Genomic DNA, 20993 nt, shown 5'->3' with positions numbered 1-20993 from the left:
AGAGTTAGCATCTTGAACTTCTCCTCCCGCAGGAAGCTATCGACATCCCGGAGGTCCAAGATGGGGCTCAAGTCCCTCTTGTCCTTCTTGGGGACCAGAAGGTAGTGGGAATAACAACCACATCTGACTTCCTGATCAGGGACTCACTCGATGGCCCCCTTGGCCAGAAGGGCCGTGACTTTCTGACGGAGAAGAGCCAAATGATCCCCCGACATGCAGTGGAACCGTGTTGGCATGGCTGGAGAAGCAGACACAAAGGGGTGCGAGTAACCTTGGCAGATAATCTGCTGCACCCACTTGTCCGACATAATGCCGCGCCAGTGGTGGAGGGGGTGGCAGACCCTGCCACCGACTGGAGTAGGGTGCTCCCTGAAGCTCGGGTTAGGAAGGTTTGGAGGCAGAAGCAGCAGGGGTGGAGGTGGACTGACACACGCGCTGGTTCCCAGACCGGCCCTTGCGGAAACTACGTCCACGGCAGCTCTGGGGCTGGTTCTGCACAGGCTTGTTGGAGAAGCGCTTGGGTGCCTCTGCCCTGGCCACGAAATGAACAAAACCCAGGAGTGGCAGGGGACTTAGTAGAAAGGCCCAAAGACTTGGCCGTGGCCCAAGAGTCTTTAAAGCGCTCCAGGGCATTGTTGGCTTTATCAACAAAGAGGCGGGAGCCATCAAAGGGCATGTCCATGAGCGAGCTCTGGACATCGGGCGATAACCCAGTGGAACGCAACCAGGCATGGTGCCGCAACGCCAGTGTCGAGGAAATAACCCTGCCTAAGGAATCAACCGTTCCCAGACCACACCTGATGGCCAACTTTGCCACATCCTTGCCCTCCGCAATCGCCTGGGAAAGGACAGCCTGGACCTCCTCAGAGCACCGAGGCAGGACCTCCGCGACAGAATCCCACACCGCGTGGGAGTAACGGCCCAACAAGCAGGCGGTATTTACTGATCGCAACCCCAAGCTGGCTGAGGAGAACATCATCTTGCCATACTGGTCCAGCTTCTTAGAGTCCTTATCCGGCGGAGCGGTGGGAAAGGCACTCTGCGACGTAGAGTGCCTGAATGACCAGGCTCTCAAGCGTGGGGTGAGCCGTCAAGAAGGCCGGATCTCCGACGTCTGGGGATATTCTAAGTTAAGAAATCTATCACTAACCTGTCTCTTTCAGATGCTTGCTCTCAGGCGTGGGGTGAGCGGTCAAGAAGGCCGGATCTCCGAAGGCAGCAAGAAGCTCTTGCAACTGTTCGGGAGTCGCCGACGGACCCGGGTATAGCAGGTAGGCCGCTGGATTCCCAGAGGAGCCACAGGGGTGGAGCCCCTGTTCCCCACGTCCGACTCCGGGGAGCGACGGGGGGGGGGGGGGGCGTCGGAGAGCAAACACGCTTCTTCGACTTCTTCTTATGAATTCGCTTATCTGATTCCGAAGGTGATGACTTAAGAGTCCTAGACCCGGAGCGGCGGTAAGAGGAGTGCCGGACCTCATGCAACTTCCGGCGCTGTTCTCACAAAGCCTTCGGGCCATAGCCCGGCAGTGCCGGCAATCTTGGGAGTCATGGTCATTCTCCAGGCAGTAAAAGCAGACGTCATGGGGGTCCACCACCAACATGTTACGGTGGCACGACCCACAAGAATTAAAGCCGGGCATCCCTACGTGCACCAGAGACGAGAGAGACAAAAAGTCTAAAAAAAGTGGTCAAAAAGCGACAGAGGTACATGCTCAATCCGGATCTGCGCTTTTGGGGCGGAAAAAGAAAGAACTACGATGCCAGTGACGGATGCAGAGCCGCAGGATGTCACCTACTGGTGTGCAGAGGTACTGTTAAGCAGAAAAACTTTCCGGATCCAGACGGACGTCTGGGGATATTCTGAGTTAAGAAATCTATCACTAACCTGTCTCTTTCAGATGCTTGCTTACTACAAGGTCTTTCTAGTCAATGAGGGCACACTGGCAGTTGACAACTTGGTAAAATCTGACAAGATGTCAGTAGTGCAATTTTTGGCTCAGGTTGTTCCTCAACCTTTTTTATCCATTTTCTAGTGTCAGCAGCTACCTTTTTCAAGCAGATGAATTTGAAGTAAAATTCAGAAAGTTACTGATTCTTGCTTTTTGGGACGTCATTCATGACAGTGCTTGTTGGGCACTTTCACAGAATTTTCCCTTCTTTTCAAGTACATAAATAGCCAACCTCCTTTCTCTATACTTAAGCACTTTTGAAGGGAATGTTTGGCAGATGTAGCAGTGAGACTTTTTACGAGTGGTTTAAAGTCAATAAGCTAACTTAAGAGGATCGTTAGTGTAGGGATTTTTTTTATCCACAGACACACCAGGAATTGGAGAGATCATTTCCCTTTCTCAGCCATTGCAGTTGTTGGCAACAGTTGACAGTCCGCTTTGGCCTAGTGGTAGGTACAAATTCCAGAAACTCTCCAAAAACAACACCGTTTGATGTAGCTGAAGACAGGGCTGTCAGTAGTCCTGTTACCAATTTAAGGTCTAACACAGGTTAGAGCAAAGTTCTTATCAATGACTCTCTTATGCACAATGTGCAGCAGAACATCTGAGCAATGGTGGCTGCTAGGAGGGGTAAGAAATCTCCACACTTCCAACCTCATTGACTGAAATTTGGAATGTTTCAAATGGAATGGATATGCAACCAAACACCGCTGATGAAGCATATGCCTATTTTAACATTGTTGACTGCTATTTAAAGGTTGCCAGGAATTCCCAGATTGACAAAAGAATGAATCAGGAATTTGAATATATGCAGGGTGGCCTTGATGTTGATACATCTGTATGAAAAACAGGGAATCGAGGTCCCACGACTACCTATACTACTATGCCGCTCACCTAAGGCACGCCGCCAGAACGTTGGGCCCAGATGATAATTAGGAGAAACACCTGCTGGAAGGCAAGGTCCCGGACAGATGGCATTCAAAACTCCTGATGGAGGGCACGGTGCCCACAAAATGCCCCTCACATAGTTGACATAGGTCTGCACTGTGGCAGCGCTTCTCCTAGTCGGTCCCGAAAAGGGCCGGTTCCATTGATAGCTACCGATCTGGATACTAAAACCCATACAACAAATGATGGTCAATATGTCCTTCCAAGCATGGCATGTGGGCGGGTGTGAGCATCTTGGGGACTTGTACCCCAGAGAGACGTTCATATTCAAAGAGACCTGTCTTACCTTTACACTTGGACCCGGCCCCTTCATACACCATGCTGGTTTATCCAACATGGTACGAGGAACGTGGCCTACCCACCCTGCTGCCCCTACACTTACACACACTCTAGGCATAATTTTAACCTGCAGTTCTGGCCCACACTTGATCACACTCCTCTATATGGTCATGAGAACAGAAACAGTTGGGCCCCTTCTGCGGTCAAGGAAAGCAAGGGATGCAGATCTGGAGTTAATTCTGGACGATGGGGCTTTGGTCCACATTAATAGCTTTGCACACACGATATCATGCAATGCCTGCCTCAAGCTGTTTTACTATAATTTTCTGGGCAGGAACTATCTCACCCTTGAGACCTACATCAAATGTCCTCCAGATCGGACAGCTGCCCTCGATGTGGTGCCGTTTATTTTAAATATTTAGCTTGGCCTTTCCATGAGGTCCAGTGTTTTTGGACCCTGATGGTTGCAGATTGAAAAAAAGAAAGGTGCAACTACCCCCTTGAACTGACAACCGAGTGCTGCCTATTGAGCAACGTCACACATCCAAGTGGCAAGACAGTGACATATACAGGTTTACAATTGGCATTGGTTTTGGCACAATGCAGGATAGTCATCGCTTGGATGGGTCAGAGATCACCTGAATTTGACTACCAGCGAAAAGACATAAGAATAGGCTATAGAAGAGGAAACTCACATGGTGCTTAGTAGGAGAGACAACAAGATAAAAGATGATCCCGCAGTCTGGAGGGAGCTCTGTGGCGCGCTTCTAGACCCTGGGTCTACTACGGCTTCCAAGACAGTGGCAACAGGGACTATGGGGGTGAGGGAGACCCACACAGTGGGGGAGGAGGATACTGCATAGGGGTCTAGTGCATTGTGACATGTCTGAATATGTTGGGTGGATGCACTTTGGTTGGGTTCTAGCAAATCATATGTGTCATGCTCTGCTATTAATAAGGCTGACAGAAATTTACCAGATGTACTGCATGTCTTGTACTCCGATATCTGCTGTTCACTTGTTCTCTATGAAAAATAATGAAATCGGTTTAAAAAAAAAAAGTAAATAAGCATGTGAATATATGAAAGATCAAATGTCAGACAAAAAAAATAGTCCTTCCAATTAATGAAAGAAAAAACCCCCAAGCAGTGCAGTTGGGGAATCGTAAGCAAACATTTTCAATTTGCATTTCAGAAACTAAAATTGACAAGGGAAGGAGGTACAGAGTTGTTATTGCACTAATAGAGGACCGGGAAATGCCCTTGAAGGTTATCTAAAGCTCCCAAAATAGTACAGGGGAGCTTCCTGTGGGGGGTTCTTCTGGAAATTTTTCAGATTTCAGCGGGCAGTGAACAGGACATATCCTGCAAGGTGGCCTTAACGTAGCAATGGATGGCAAAGATAGGACTTCTATTGAGAAGACTCCAGCACCAGTGCCATTATTTGAATAAAATGCAAATAACATCTTTGAAGGGTAAATCTGGCAGCTACTGCAATTCTGAAAATTCTAATGCCTTGTACTACCCAAACTCCCAAATAAGGTTAATGCTCATAGATTGTTTTGAGTCTCTCTCGCCATGTGACTTTATTGGGAGAACCCATCTGGAACCTCAGCCCTTTCCAACTAGAACTCCTCTACAAGACATCAGCAAAAATGTGTACAACATGGAAAACAGTGATCGCTTGTAAATGGGCTCAGTGGTGAGGAAGAAAAGAAACATCAATGCAAAACCTGGATGTATGGAGACCAATGAAAGGGTTCTACCTCTGATTACTGCATTGTATTCTTTCCACAGTGTAATTGGGATGCTGCTGACTGAGTGTGATCTCATCTCAAAGTAGTCCTCAATCACTTCGCAGAGGAGATCCGCAAAGACACGGTCTTTCAACCACCAGGAGCTCAGACGCCATATGCTCCAAGGTACTCTATTGGGAGCATGAAAAAACTTTCACTGAATTATGGTCAAAAAGACCTCTAGGCAGTATCTGCTGTTTCACGGAGTCTACCGGTAGCATAAACAAGTAGTCTACCCTGGAATAGCTATGGCTCGGTAGTGTGTGTAGTATCACTCGCCAGGATGACAGGTGCTCCATACATAGACTAGGCCCAAGGAAGCTGCCCATTTATTCAAAACCAATGATCATCTAAGGGCAACGTGTTTCGGCATCTAGAGAGTTGTAAATGAGTTGTCAATTAAAGTTGCCCCAATCACTAAATCCCCAGCTAATGTTTGGAGTACGACATCTGACAGCACTTGCAGTGTGCCTGTGACCAGTGAAGGAGGAGCTTAAACACTACAAAAAGTCCATGGGTGTTCCTTTAGAGTCACCTCTAAAATGACTAAGAGACCCATGTTGTCTGTGTAAACTGTAGTAGTCTTAAAGAGAAGGACTTGCGTAGCATCACTCCCACTCCTCTGGAGCCTCTTGTGAAGCCAGTGTGGGGTACCCTAGAGTTACTGTATCTCCCCAAGGACACCTTGGAGGTGCGTTTCTTGCACTAAGACGATCCCCGGGGACTCCCTATTAATTTTAAACAAGGAAGCCATAATCATTCCACAACATGAAGTTCAAATGGTTAGGGTCTCTAATGTGTGGCTGCCGCTGATGCATCTGGGAAGCGCTTTGAAAGCTAATGTTTGCCTAGTGCCATAACCAACGAAAGTTACAATACCCCATAACAATTCCACCCCAGAAGTATCTCTCTCCAAATGAGTTCTTTAAGTCAAGCAAACACAGCAGGCTGCCTCTGACACTTAGTGAGTCATCCATCTATGGACTCACTCTCCAGACAGTGTCCCAACCTCCTGGTTTCAAAACCAACTCAGCATATGAGAGCCAGTAGATGCAGTGACACTTTCTTCTATGATCACCACTCCACTGGCCAAAGTAGTTCATCTATAGTGTCACAAGAGAGTGGAGCTGGCACACCTACCCTATGAATACAGAGGCTGTTAAGGAGGATGGGGTAGCTGATACTGGGCGCAGTGTGGAGAGAAGGCAACTGCACCCCGTCCCAGTTTATGCCCTATTGCCAAGATGATTATATACAGCAGGCAGGGTCACAAAATCTGGGTGGACACAAAATCAAATGTCAATTATGTGGGCCCTTCTTGCTTGTTTGTGGCAAGCCTGGGTCATAGAGCACCAAACGCCCCCACTCCTCTGAGGCTTGACACAGGGACACACAAGGTCTGCTGCTGATGTGCTCATGCGGTCTGTGATAAATTTGAGGGAGGCACTGCAGGCTCTGCACAACCCGGCCACAGACTCCCAAAGCCCACAGCAGGGCACCACCTTCCTTGCAGTGAAGCCTACGGGCCCTCCTGTGCCCACCTCCCAGAATATCAAAATCTCGTAGGAACTCACTAGGAAGTGGACTGGTACTACGCCACACAGCTTGAGATGATTCTCTCCAAGCCGGTTCAGGCAGCTCTATGTCTGCTACCGCCGCCCAAGGCTGGCATATAAATCAGTCATAGCAGGCTCCTAACTGAGTACTCAAGCATCCTCTCTCCCAGGCCTCACTGGTTGGTTGTTGGTGAGCCATGGGGGGGGGGGGGGGGATCCTATTTTTGTTGGACGGATGCTGCAAGGTCAGGGTAAATGCAGGATATATGGCACGGGTCGCCGAGTGCTGCAGTCATGCGATAAACATCTTGTGCTGCAGGGAACACCCCTCCCAACTTGTGTTAATTTGACCACTTGGAAGTGGCTACAAGTACGTACGACTTACTCACTGTCCTTTCGTTTGCAAGGTGGGGGTTGCTAGTTATTGAACTCTAAAAAAAAAATTGCAGACAGTTATGCGGGTCCTGATCACGCCTGTTCTTGAAGGGGGTAGGATGGGCTTAATTCTTAGTATTGTCTCCATGAGAAGGGAAAGCATCCATGAAAAGACTATTGTACTACACTCTTTTCAAGGCTAGAAGCCTGGGTGGATTCCTTAAATGTGTTACAAAATTGTGGGACTAATACTCTGACCAGCTTCATACTTCCAGATGAATTTAATTTGAAAGATCAGGTTTGCCCAGGAATTGCTAGTAAACGGTTGTATTGAAGGCATTACAATATGGCAAAGGCATTCCAGAATGGACAGTACAAAATAAATAAAATGCTGAAGTGGGTTTGGGAGTGATTGGAATAGCCACACATTTTGGCAGCCAGCAAATTAAACAATTCTTGTAAAATGTGGCTGTCATCAACTTTCTCATTTTTGCATCACAGTGACAAAATAAATTGTCATGACATACAGGTATTCTGAAACAATTGATCCACATACTTATCAAATTAGGTGCAAATGCTATCATATTCAAAGCTAGGAAGTACCTTCCAAAACCTAGCAGAGGCTGGATCGGTTTCTGGAATTTGCAATATTCTGAAATGAATCCTTACTGAATTTGATAATGCAGCACCTTAAACTAAACTGCAACCAAACAAAATACACTACAAATAATAATTTGAGTGTATCAGTAGGTTGAAAACGGTGTCTTAGTGACCAAAATAAATCTTTAAATTGAAACAGTTTATTACATAATTCAGCAAAATAGAAAGTATTTACTTACCGAAGAAAAGTAAAAGTGGGATGAGCAGCAATAACAACTTGAAAGCTTTCGGAAGGCATCTAAAAATATGAATGTGATCAATTAATGTAAAGTAGGGCATAAAATCCTACACAAGACAATACTGTCATCATTGATCTAAAATAGAGGTGATTGAAAATGGATATGAAAAAATTAAGTTCAATCGACAGGCGCACCATTATGATTATGCAATTAGTTATTATAGTTGTATAAATAGCGCATAGATACCCAAAAAGGTTTCCTACCGCTAGACAAAGGTAGGTAATTAGCCAGAGAAAGAAGAGTGAACATCCAGGTTTTTGTGACAGTTTTCTTCATGATCTCCACTGGCTTCTGGTGGACAAACATACAGTTTAAAGCCCTATGATATATGCATAAAGTTAGGTCTAATGTTGGTCCACTTTACCTGCAACAGCTTGTGGAACATTCTGCCCAATTGCTCGCTTTAGTCGAGCAACTGCCACATCTGTAAGGGCCCCAGTGTAAAAAAAACCTGTATTGGGGGTTGTACATTTTCCTACTTCGGCCCCAAGCGTTGTAACACACAGCCCGATTCACTGAGAAGCTGCCGATCTAGGACCTAGATTGGCAGCTTCAGTGAATGGGGCAGCGTGTTCCAATGCGGCACTCCAGAAGAAAGAGTGAAACCTCTTCTAAGTGTATTTGTAGAGCGTATGGAGACCCGTGGGCATCCCAGAACTAGCAACAGGACACAGAGCCCGTCTAAGTACTCAGGGGTGACCTAGTTATCAAGTAGCCAAGTTTTTTGAAGTTTATGGAATTTGAGTTCATTATCAGTAAGTCTCATTGGGAGGGGAGAGGTATTCCATAATTTGGCCACCGTGTATCCAAACGACCGCCCTACACTTCTTGCTCATACATTATACATGGAACGGTAACCAAGCAGGCTGTCGTGGTAAAGAGGGCTCCAACAAGCATAAGGGAACACCAGAGGTCCGAGCATAATCAGGCCTTCTGTTTTGAGTGCCCAGTGAGCTATGCATAGGGTTTTGAATTGTACCCGTTGTTCGACTGGAACCAAGGCAGGGTGCCAGAGCCTGCTGGGCAGAGTTGTGTTTACGCATATTCAGCAGAGCTCAGGAGGATGCCTTCTGCACCACTTGGTTTTTTTTAAGACCAATTTTAGGGCTCCCAGGCATAGGGAGTTCTCATAGTCCAAGCGTGAGAGGATAAGTGCCTGGTCACGTACCTCTAGGAAGGGAAGGGGAATAGGTGTAGTATTTTGGGGAGCATTCTGAGAATGCCTTAGCAGCATGCAGCCATACCCCCATACCACCAAGATTTTAGTAACGGACTTGGGAGAAGGGGAGCGTTCTAAGCAAGCATGCCAGCTCAGGTTGAGGTGGATATTGAGGTTATTGCCCAGTACCAGCAGCTTTGATTTCTCCCCCTTTAGTTTGAGGCAGGAGTCTGCCAGCAATCTAGCTACTCACTCCAGCCAGGGTCCTAGTGTGAATGATTATGAGTCATCTCCCTGGGTTACAGAAAACACCAGTGGGTGTCATCTGCATTTGAAACCAGGTATATCCTGAATGATTGTACTATGTCTCCAATTGGACGAGAATATATTTTGAGAAGAGTCAGGCTTAGGGATGAGTCATGTGGTACTCCGCACCTCAAATGGAAGACATCCAGTGAGAAGCATCTATCACAGAGTTAGAAGGTCCTGTCTTTCAAGAAAGAGGTAAACCAGTTTAGAGCAGTGCCCATAACACCTGCACTGTAGGTTCTAATAATGACACAGAATTAGATAAAAAAAAGAACTGAAATGTCTGATCCTGCAAGTATGAGGTCATCTATTACAAAGCTGTGGATTGGAGACCCCGGTTCTCGTTTTTTGTAGAAGAGTTAAGTGAGGTACGGTATTGAGAGCCGTGCTCGAGTCAAGCAGGATCAGTGCTGACATACTGCCATCATTCAACAACTGTCTGAGGTGCCCAGTATCTCTCAGCAATAAGACTTCATTACTGCAGCCAGTTCAAAAGACAGACTGCGACTCATGGAGAAAATTCTGCAATTCCATAAAGGCAGATATTTGGTGGTTGACATGTTTCTCCAAAATTTTAGAGAACAGAAGAAGCTGCAAAATTGGCCTATATTTAGACCAGTTGGAAGCACCCAGATTGAGTTTCTTCAATAGAGGCAGGACCATAGCATGGTCCATGCCTGGGGAATCTGCCCCTCTTGTAAGGAGGAACTAAGGGGAGTGACCAACATTTATAAAAGGTCCAGACCAAGTGTTCTGATCTTGGCCAGGGGAGAGGGTTTAGAGGAGAGCTTGACTTTATGAATTGCAATAGTGTGCAAAAGGGAAGGGCACCCAATGAAGAAAATGAATCTTTATAATAGGGGATGACTGTGTTATCGGTGTTGGATTTAGTGCATGCAGTCAATACGGCAGTCAGTAGATTTTCTATCCATCAGAGGCTTAGAAGGCAGAGCATTAGAGAGCAAGAATTGAATGTCCGTTGCTTTTCTTTTTTATTTTTTTTTAACAAAAAGGCATGCTTGTTCATCACATTGTAACTGTTTAGTGTGGAGGAGATAAGTTGCTAGTGTCAGAAAACGTTTTAAATACTCTGAAGAGAGCTCTGGAACAATTCTGAGAAGCAGTGAATTTATCAGAGTAGTACAAGCAGATCTGCATAGTGTATGGTATTCTTTCAGTGCTGCTCTATAGGTTGGGTTTATTTTCCCTTGTGTAACATTTGCTAGAGCACCTTTCCAGAAGCTTGCACCGCTTATATTCCCCTCAGAGGGTTTCATTAAACCAGGGGGCAGGCGGGTGTAGTCCGGTAGAGGGGGTGGATTTGACAGGCAAAACTAGGTCAAGAGAGTCCTGAACCCAGGCATCAACCACAGGTTGATCAAGATCAATGGACTGCTCTAGACTGGGCAAAGTGTCTAGTAGTCGGCAGCTGAAGGTAAAAAAAAAATTTCAAGCTTGGAGCAATTTCTGGACAGAGTGGAGGGCCCTGAAGCGACAGCAGAGGGCAGAGAATATGTCCGAATAGAGAAAGGAATTGCATCATTGTGAGACCAAAGTAACAAGGTCTGTTGTAAGACCCTTAAGACTCGAAAATAGAGGGTCAAGTAGAGGTCCTGCCTTATGCATTGGGACAGAGTTAATTAGATAGAGGTTCAAAGCTGTAAGGTCCCCTGGAAAGGAGGAGCCAAAGCCACAAGTGGCTTCCTCCAGGTGTATGTTTAGATCCTCTAACAGAATCAAGTTGGCCCATTTAGGGATATAAGGAGATAAAATGTCTGATACCGTAGAGCGTCAGTTGCCTGCATAGCCTGGCGGGCCATAGATCAAAGCACCAAATAAAGTCAAATTATGTGAGAGACAAATGCAGAAGATGGATGCTTCACAGTCGGGGGATAAGAAGAACTTGTATCTTACATTGGTAGTTCTCTTTGAAAACAATGGCTATGCCACTTCCTTTCTTGTCCACGCAATCAATACTGAATATTGCAGTATTTAGAGGGGAAAGGTGCAATTGCCAGGCGTTGAGACCTTATTGAGCAATGTTTCAGTAAGAAACAATGAGTCTGTGGAATAACCATTAGAAAGTTATAAACGTAAAGTTGATGTTTTGGCAAGGATCAGCAATGGAGGTTATAAAAGATAAAAATAGTGCCTTTAGTGTAACATGTGCCTAAGGCCTCTTCCCTAGAGACCACAGGAGAGGAAAGAACAGCTTTCTAGGGAGGATTTATGGGAATTATAATCAGTAGGGATCGGAAAGTTACAGTGGTTACATTTCATAAGACTCTCCAGAGGGTGTTACGACAACCAGATCTCTATGGCATGATAATGCTTAACATAATGAGAATATTCCGGAACACTCAGGATTGTGGGTTAATAGTGCTAAGTCGACCTTGTTCCCATTGGGACTCTTGAAAACGGTCACTGTGGACCAGCTCCTTCCAGCGAGTTAACCTAGGAAGGTGGATACCGTCAAGTACCTGGGCATACAGATTGTGCACGGGGACGGCGATCATTCGACCTGAATATGGGACGAGTGCTTCGTAATCTCCATCCCTCAATTACATTCCTGGAACATCTTAAACTGTCACTGATGGGTAAACTTGCATTAATTAAGATGGTGGCTTTGTCTAGGTGTACACTATGGCCAACTTTCCCCAATGCTCCAGACTCTACACATACTCTGGTGACTTTACTATCTACAGTCAGAGAACGCCGACTCATTACACACCTATACAGGGTTATAAGTGGAGACCAGAGAACGCCGACTCATTACACACCTATACAGGGTTATAAGTGGAGACCAGAGATTATCACAACTTTTGCGTAGAGGAGGCCTGACAGTCTGTGATGAACCAATAACCCCCCAAAAAACTGGATAAAAATTCACCCAGGGGTTCGTAAGGTGTCAATCTGTGCCAGGTTCAAGCAGATACAGTATAATATTGTACACATGGTATATCTTTTCCCTAAGAGACTGCCCGCCATATACCCCAGGCCGAGATCAGCACTGTCCACGCTGAGCTGCGATGCCAACAGACTTTTTGGCTATGTTGTGGCACTGTGCTGTTATACCTTTCTGGACAGAAGTCCTGTCCTGTATTACACATATCACTGGTTAGGACATCCTCAGACTGATTCTCCAATGCCAGCTGGGACTGATCCCAGGTAACCTTAAAAAGAGATACACAATTCTTGGGCTCCTTGTGGCAAAGGAGCACATAGCGATTAGCTGGATTATCCCCCGGCCCCAATCAGATGAGGCCCGGAAAAGGGACCTACTTGAGTGGGCAGGAGCTGGAGGGGCACATATGAAAAAAAAGTGCAGAGATGTGAAGGCTACTGACGCCTTGGTGGCCTGGGTACTATGGCACAAATTACTGGCCTGGGGTACTATGGCACAAATTACTGGCCTGGGGTACTATGGCACAAATATCATTAGATCCACTAGAGGAAAACACCTCAGTAGAGATTGCGGAGATGGAGGGAGAAGGCAGGTTGATTCAAGACATTTAGTGTTATATCTCTAGCCTCAATGAGGCCGGCTACATTTGTTTGACTTCTCAGGACAAAAATGAGACAAAAATAAGTAAGCATCATCGTTCGATACTCCTGTGATAGACTGGAAGCTGGGGGGTAGGTGAGGGAGAGGGCGGGACGGGTTGGTAGTTCTCCTAAAATAAGGAGTTAGTATTCCAATGTGTACATTGAAGCCTGTTGGCTGTAGCCAGTACGAAACTTGTGACGAGTGTCGGGGAACCAAACATTATCCACACACAGTAACTGTATGTTTATATTCATCGCTCAGTGATATTGAGGATATGGCTATATAAATGCTGTAACGAATGCTGACATGCCATTGCAAATTTAAAAGAAATACTTAAAAAAAATAAAAATAAAAAGGCCTCTACAGAGAGTCTAAAGACGAAAAGCAGGCTCCTGGACAAACAGGATGTAGTGCCTTGAACTGGCTTACAGAGGAAGAAACTCTGTTAGAGTTAAAAGGGTCAGCATTTCTGTCCCCTGGGCCCATTCTTGTGCTGACGGGCGTAGATTGACTTGCCCTTGGAACGCCCTCTGCGCGTGTTCGCACCACGGCTGCAATTAAATAGAGGCTGAGAGCAGGAAAAATTTAGCTGGAGTGCTAACCTACACAAAATAGCGGGCCAGCCAACATGGCTGCTATACAAGTATGGGCGTGTGCACAAAACGCACAGCGCACCACGCTCGAAAATGAAAAATAGCCCCAAGAGTAAAAAAAGCTCCGGACACCCAACAAATTCCCTAATTTCAAAGCAAGCACATTTAAAACATGCATTGGAAATGCAATAGGTCTCGGATTTATTTGAGTTAGAGCTAATGGCATTGTAAATGGCAATGTCTTTTAGCCATGTGTTTTGGAGTGTATGCATGTGGTGTGTAGTGGAATTATGTGGGTTGGATTGGAATTGTTAGTTGTGGAATTGTGTGGCGTGAAATTGGTTCATTGCGTACAAATCATTACAGTATGGTATCTGTGTCCACAATTTTGGTGAAGTGCAATTTGTATAAGCAGGTTAGTCAAAAAAGTCCATCGAGGTGTGGATATCCGATTATCAAGTAGTTACAGTCCTAAAGGCAGGGGAGAGTTCACCCAGTGCAATGCAATAGGTCTCACATTAATTAAGTTTGAGCTATTGGCATTGCTCAATATTGCAACACCAATTGCAACAAAAGTCTATAAATTGTAGGCCAAAAAAATGTGTATTTATTTTTGTAGCAATGGTGGCATGCTGCGCTTTAGATGAATATGTTTAAAAGTAAAGTGCACCATACTGCGGTTGCTACAATAGTTAATTGTGGATGCGTTAACAAATGATGTGTGCACTGATGGTTGGTGGTGTGTGTGCCTGTAGAAATTGTGTACTGCCGGCTGGTGGTGTGTGTGCTAGGTGGAAGCGTGCACTGATGGCTGGTGGTGTGTGTGTGTGTGTGTGTGCCTGGTGAAAGCGTGCACAGACGTCTGGTGTTGTGTGCCTGGTGGAACTGTGCACGGACGTGTGGTGGTGTTTGTGCCCGGTGAAATCGTGCACTGGCGGCTGGTGGTATTTGTGCCCGGTGAAAGCGTGTACTGACAACTGGTGGTGTCTATGTCTGGTGAAAGCGTGCAGTGAAGGATAGTGGTGTGTGCCTGGTGAAAGTGTGCACTGACGGCTGGAGGAGTGTGCCTGCTGAAAACGTGCACCGCCTACATCATCACTCAACCCCCACAGCGAACAGCACCGCTCAACCCCCACCGCGTACAGCACCACTCAACCTGCAACGCCTACATCACCACTCAACCCGCAATGCCCACAGCGCCACTCAATCCCCACCGCGTATATCACCACTCAGCCCGCAAAGCCTCCATCACCACTCAATCCCCACCGCCTACAGCACCACTCAATCCCCAACGCCTACAGCACCACTCAATCCCCAACGCCTACAGCACCACTCAATCCCCAACGCCTACAGCACCACTCAACCCGCAACGCCTACAGCACCACTCAACCCGCAACGCCTACAGCACCACTCAACCCGCAACGCCTACAGCACCACTCAACCCGCAACGCCTACAGCACCACTCAACCCGCAACGCGCAACGCCTACAGCACCACTCAACCCGCAACGCCTACAGCACCACTCAACCCGCAACGCCTACAGCACCACTCAACCCGCAACGCCTACAGCACCACTCAACCCGCAACGCCTACAGCAACACTCAACCCGCAACGCCTACAGCACCACTCAACCTGCAACGCCTACAGCACCACTCAACCTGCAACGCCTACAGCACCACTCAACCTGCAACGCCTACAGCACCACTCAACCGGCAACGCCTACAGCACCACTCAATCCCCACCGCTTACAGCACCACTCAATCCCAACGCGTACAGCACTATTGGGCAAGCTTCTTTCATTGTCGAGACCCGGTTCAGAGGGAGCATGCAGGTCTACTAGCGGGTGCCTAGCGTTGCGGGTAGTGTGCCAAATACGCTACCACCCTCCTCCCAAGGTCTATGTGGTGACAGTGCCTCAGCTTAAAAGTGCATTTTAATTTTTTCGGTCTCCAGAATAGAGAGACCCTAAAGGGAATTTTTCTTGTGTGTTCCCTTTCACTTGCACTTTTTCAGATGGTTTTTACTTTCAGGTCCCTTGGTAGGGTGGACCTTAGCGTGTCCATACCGCCGGGGTATAGCCCACTTTAGGTCCTGACGAATGCCAAGTAAATGAAACCGACATTGGCAGAAACATATTGACCATCACTTAATATTACTGGAAGCAGACCAATCAACTTAGTTGGTCTAGTTTTCCAACACAGTTTTAATATGTCTTATTGATCAGCTAATAAAACATTTTTTGATACAGCTAAGGCATTTTTAAACTCACTATTCACACGTTTATCACTGACACTATCACTTAGCTCCCACATATTCACATTACCCGCTCCGCAGTAAATCTGGCGTTGAAGCACACTGAAGTGGCACTCGGTCACTCCCAGTGGGGCCCAATGATGAAGCATGTCACCGACCAGGTCGGTGAATGAGGGCTTTCTAGACACACCAAATAGGTGTTGTTTTCCTTTGTGCTTGAATACTCCTTTGTTCTATAGTTAATAACACTCTATCTTTGTTGTTCAAGCTTCTTTCACAAAGGACAGTCCTAATTTACTGCTGTTGGTGACGCCTGTTTTTAAGATCACTTTTCTTTCTGTGTTCCGCATACTTGCACAATAAAAGATTTTATACTCACTGGAACTTTGTTCCAGATTTCCTTTTAACTGCAGTCTTGCGCCGTGCTAGGGCAATACTTTATCCCAGTGACTTTCTTTTTAGCCTTTAGGGAGAACTGCACCCTTGAGACTCGGCGCCCTCCCCTTCTCTCGCTGTAATTGCGGGATAGAGGAAGGACTCTGCCGGCTTCCAGGACGCCCCTCTAGCGCTGCCCGGCAGGTATTTAAACCACCGGATGCAAACGCGCAGCGGGGGTGCCGGAGGCGCGCCAGAGGCAAGCCTGTCTGCGCCCGTCCGCGCTCTGCAGCGCCCTGCGGCCAGAAACTCTGCCCTAGACGAGGCAGAAACTCGCTGCCCAGTCTCATACTCTGCCGAGGAGCTGCGCAGGATGGGAGACAACCCCCCCATTTGTCCGCCCCTTGACTTATCAGCTAAAGTCCCGGCGATATGCCCCCACTGTCACCTTGCTCTTAGCCATGAAACTGAGTATGTAGCGCCATCAATTCAATCCTACAAGTTTTGGAGCATTAACTGCCGCTCACTGTCAAAAAACAAAGATCACATTTTCGACCTCCTTACCTCCGCCCAGCCAGATGCTCTGTTCTTAATAGAAACCTGGCTTCATGCCAGTTTTGGGCCGGATGTGGCCAGTGCCTTACCCCCGGCTATGTTATTGTTAGACAAGACAGAGGCACTGGGAAAGGTGGAGAGATAGCGATCGTTTTTATGGATATCCATTCCGGTCACCTAGAAGCTCTCTCTTTTCCTGACTGAGAAGCCGCTCTGTTCAAATTAGCGGTGTCCCCTCAATTGACACTTTCAGGTTTGCGGATTTATCGCCCCCCCAACAAACCTACCCAGTGGCTATCAACATTTGCGGAGCTAGCAGCAATCATTTGCTCTGAAGTCAGCCAATTTCACTATTTTGGGGGATTTTAACCTTCATTTAGAAGACACCCAAAACAGCGTTAGCAGCATGCTTCTATCTGACTGCGAGGCCATCAACTTAATACTTTGCAATCAAGGCCCAACCCACAAGGCTGGACACTTAGTTGACCCCATCATTTCTAACATCTTGTTCGACTGTAGCGTCCCCGCTCTTCCACTTGACTGGTCAGACCACTTCGCTATTCATTTCAGCTTGGCTGTTGAGTGCCAAGAAAGCGACTTTTTCCAGCGCTTTGGGTAGCTACAGGGTCTGGGCCAAGCTGAACATTCCCGCGTTTAACGCCTCACTATCGGCTAGCCGCCCCAACACCAAGCTGAAGTGCACTTCTTTGAATCAGGAAGTTTTTCACTGGCTATCCTCTAACATTAACCGTCATCTGCCACTCTGCATCTACTTTTGGTCATTCAAGAGCTCCTTAATTCCTCATTACAGGAATCTATCGTCCCAGATGAATGGAAAAGAGCCATGGTGGTTCCACTCCTGAAAAAACCTGGCGCAGATCTCCTAAGACGTTTTCTAACTACCGCCCCATCTCTTTGTTGCCAATGTCCTCAAAGATCTTGGAGAGGCACATTAACACACATCTAACCTCCCACGTGGAGAGTACAGGATTTTTGCATCCGTCCCAATCTGGGTTCCGCACCCATTTCTCCACAGAGACCACTCTTTTGGGGATTACCGAGAGCCTACGCTCGCGCCTCGATAAGGGCGAAACCTCGGCGCTTACACTTTTAGACTTAAGCGCCGCATTTGATACGGTCTCGCACCTTGTCCTCTTGAATGCACTAAAGGTGGCTGGGGTGACTGGCTCTGCGCTGGCCTGGCTGTCCTCTTTCTTGAGCGGCCGATCATTTCAGGTTGCTTCCTCTAACTCCTCTAACTCCTCTTCCTCTGTCCGTTCGTCTGCGCATGGGGTACCCCAGGAGTCCTCACTGAGCCCTATGCTCTTTAACATCTATGTGAGACCCCTGGCAACCATTGTGGAAGACGATGGACTCTCCCTCTACTCCTACGCAGACGACACTCAAATTATCTTCTTCCTTTCCTCGGCTGAGCCTAGTGCTCCATCTGCTCTCAAACAGGGACTCAGCCGAGTGGCAGAGTGGATGCAGGCGAATCTCCTGAAATTGAACGGCGATAAGACGGAGGTGGTAATCCTGGGCAAGCATAAACATCTCTGGGGCCCCCAACATTGGCCTCTGGAAATGGGCCCGTTACTCCTGCCTGTCGCGCAGGTGCGAAACCTTGGCTTTGTTTTGGACGATTCGCTCTCTATGGGGCACCAAGTGGTCAGAGTGGCAGCCACCTGTTTTTCCATCTTAGGGTGGCTCCGGAAAATCCTCTGGATGCTCCCGGACTCGACAACGCGCACTGCAGTCCAAGCTTTGGTCACCTCTCGCCTGGACTACGGTAATGTGCTTTACCTTGGAGCTACCGTGGAAATCCAGAGGAAACTCCAGCTTGTCCAAAACTCAGCCGCACGCCTTCTTTGTAATGTCCCCTGGAGATCCTCTATTTCCCCTTATCTAAAAGACTTACACTGGCTTCTCATTGAAAACAGAGTTAAATTTAAGGCTCTCTGCTTCATGCACAAGATCAAGCAGGGGCCTGCTCCGGCGTACCTCCAGTCTCTGGTCCAACAATACTCTCCACCTCGCCTCCTAAGATCTTCATCCCTAGGGAATTTTCGGATTCCACGTTTTAAGCTGACGAGAATGGGCGGACGCTCCTTCTCTTGTCTGGCTCCTAAACTGTGGAATTCTCTCCCTGCCGCGCTGAAACTCGAACCATCTTGGATAAAATTTCGAAGAGATCTGAAAACTTGGCTCTTCCCTCAGTGATAGTTGTTGGGCTTTCAGTGCCACCTCAAGCGGCGCCGGGAGACCCCCTGTGGGTAGCTGAGCGCCTTATAAGTCTAACTATAAATACAAATACAAAAACTAAGTAGGCCGTACCAGCATTTTGAGGCGAGCACTTTCACTTTTAACACTATGTGTCGGGATTTAAAATACTAAAAAAAAGTGATGCTGGCTAAAAATTTAAGATTGGGTTACAGAAATCTAATAAAGGAGAATTCTTGCAAACTATGAAATAGTACATCTAAGTTGACTTTAGAGAACATGATCTCGATACCCTGCCTGCCATTACAGCATGGCAATTTAGCAGGAGAGGACTTGTCATCACCTTACAATATATAGTGCAGGAAGAACCAATCAATCAAAGGCAGACCCCTAGATGGGATGATGCCTTGCATCTTGTGCGGATTTAGGGGTTGGATTCTGTTATTGCTTCAGCCAAATAGCAGAACCATGGGTGCGATGTCAAGAACTGCTGATGGGGTGCGATTTAGTGGATGGTAACAGCAGCCTATACTCAAAGAGGTCTGGAAGCGGTTTGCAGGGAGTGCAGACTTTGAGCACTGTGGTGTGCTATGATGGGCCCACCTGGACATATTCTGTAAAATCTGCCCGACTACAATACACTGGAACGTATTACTCCGCCATCACACAGTGCTGCAATTTGCTTTTTTGTCATTAGTATGACGACCATAACTTTTCCACCAATCTTCACCCTTGTCTAGGGCCTCTTAGCACTGAACGTGTATTGATTGCCCTTTCAGCAGAAGGACTCTGAATGTCTTCAAGTTTTTATTCTTTGCCAATTGTTTGGAATTTTTCGGGGCCCTATAAAGGCATTACAGCTTGAACAAAATTCTGGCTGCACTCTTTATCAAAGGTCTCGTTTTACTGTCTTCCCATGGTAGTGTATCTCTGATTCCTGAAGTCCATGTAGTAACGTCATACCTGCACTCAAAAAAACTGCCATGTGACGTCAGGAATATCAACAGATCTTACAATGACGTCACTGTCCCCAACAGTCACCACATGATTGCTCTTTATAAACGTTACCATATCCTCACTTTCACTCTACACTTTACAGTGACGCCACTGTCACCCAAACACCGTGCAACGATCCCATGACACGCGCGCAGTAAAAACCTTTAAGGGTGCAATTAAACTCACTGGCAGCGGCATCCGTGCTGGGAACAGGAAAGTGTCCCTACGATCGTCCTTGTCCGGCGGCTGAACTTCTCGCTGTACCTCAGCCCCTGCTTCCTCTATCTTCTACCATCCTATCTTCTACCATCCTACTCTTCTTCGAGGTGCATCATGGGGCGTGTAGTTTCTGCGCAAACAGGGCACGCCATCCATCCGATGGGGAGAGGTAGCGCGGGGCATTTGCACCCTCGATGCCACGAGCGCAGTGGTTAACTACGATTCTCAGCGTGCCGTGCTGCTGCGTGCTACGTAACCGGAAGTGACGTGCTTCCCCAGCGCTGCATTCCAGCACTCCATGCCAGTGACCGGCATGGGTTTGTTGTGCAGGGCGGCTTGACTCCTTCGGGCAACGGGCTTCAATGCGAGCTCGGGCTTGACACTAGGGGCAGCACAGGCCAGGGGTTACGCCAAAAAAGCTGGTGAGGCCCGGCTAGCGGGATACCAGGGCAGGCTCATTGTAAGCGAGAGAGAGAAAGGTCAAGCGAATGAGATAGGGCAGAGAATTAATTCCATCTGTGCCTTAGCAGGAGTTACAGCTCATATCAGAATTAACAAGGCCAATCTTAATCAGGGAGAACGATAGGCTATGTCAACAATGTTTAAAATAAGGTGCTGTTAAGGAAGGATTCAGACCTCAAATTTACTTTAGATGTTTACAAGAGATCCCCCACAGAAATCCCAACTTACTTTTGCATTTGAAGGGTGGGTTTCCTCACAATACCTGCATTTGGATTGACTAAAAAACAAGCGATCACGAAAGCGATTCTCTTGTAAAAAAAAAAAAAAAAGCCCGTAAGTGATGCGCGCGCGCCACTGCGAGCATATGTCTTCAATTATCGCGGCCGTCACAGCCGCGATAATTGAAGACATATGGCCTCTGGTGCGCGTAACAGACACCAATAGGCCATGGGCGGAGCTACGCGACCGTCCATGGCCTACTGCGTGTTCGGTTATAAAAGTACACG

At 47.2% G+C, this 20993-nt stretch overlaps 1 protein-coding gene across 8 annotated transcripts in view; it reads right to left on the bottom strand.

Moving 5' to 3' along the window:
• SUN1 (Sad1 and UNC84 domain containing 1) overlaps positions 1 to 20993 on the bottom strand; it is a 316273-nt gene that overhangs the window by 122829 nt on the left and 172451 nt on the right. For all 8 annotated transcript variants that reach the window (XM_086940550.1, XM_086940554.1, XM_086940551.1 and 5 more), the window contains one exon: positions 7741 to 7799. In XM_086940550.1, the coding sequence (XP_086796676.1) occupies positions 7741 to 7799 (59 nt within the window). The remainder of the gene's footprint in view (positions 1 to 7740; positions 7800 to 20993) is intronic.

Source organism: Lissotriton vulgaris, chromosome 10, assembly GCF_964263255.1.
Source record: "Lissotriton vulgaris chromosome 10, aLisVul1.2, whole genome shotgun sequence".
Classification (NCBI taxonomy): domain Eukaryota; kingdom Metazoa; phylum Chordata; class Amphibia; order Caudata; family Salamandridae; genus Lissotriton; species Lissotriton vulgaris.
This window is presented reverse-complemented; position numbering and strand designations above follow the sequence as displayed.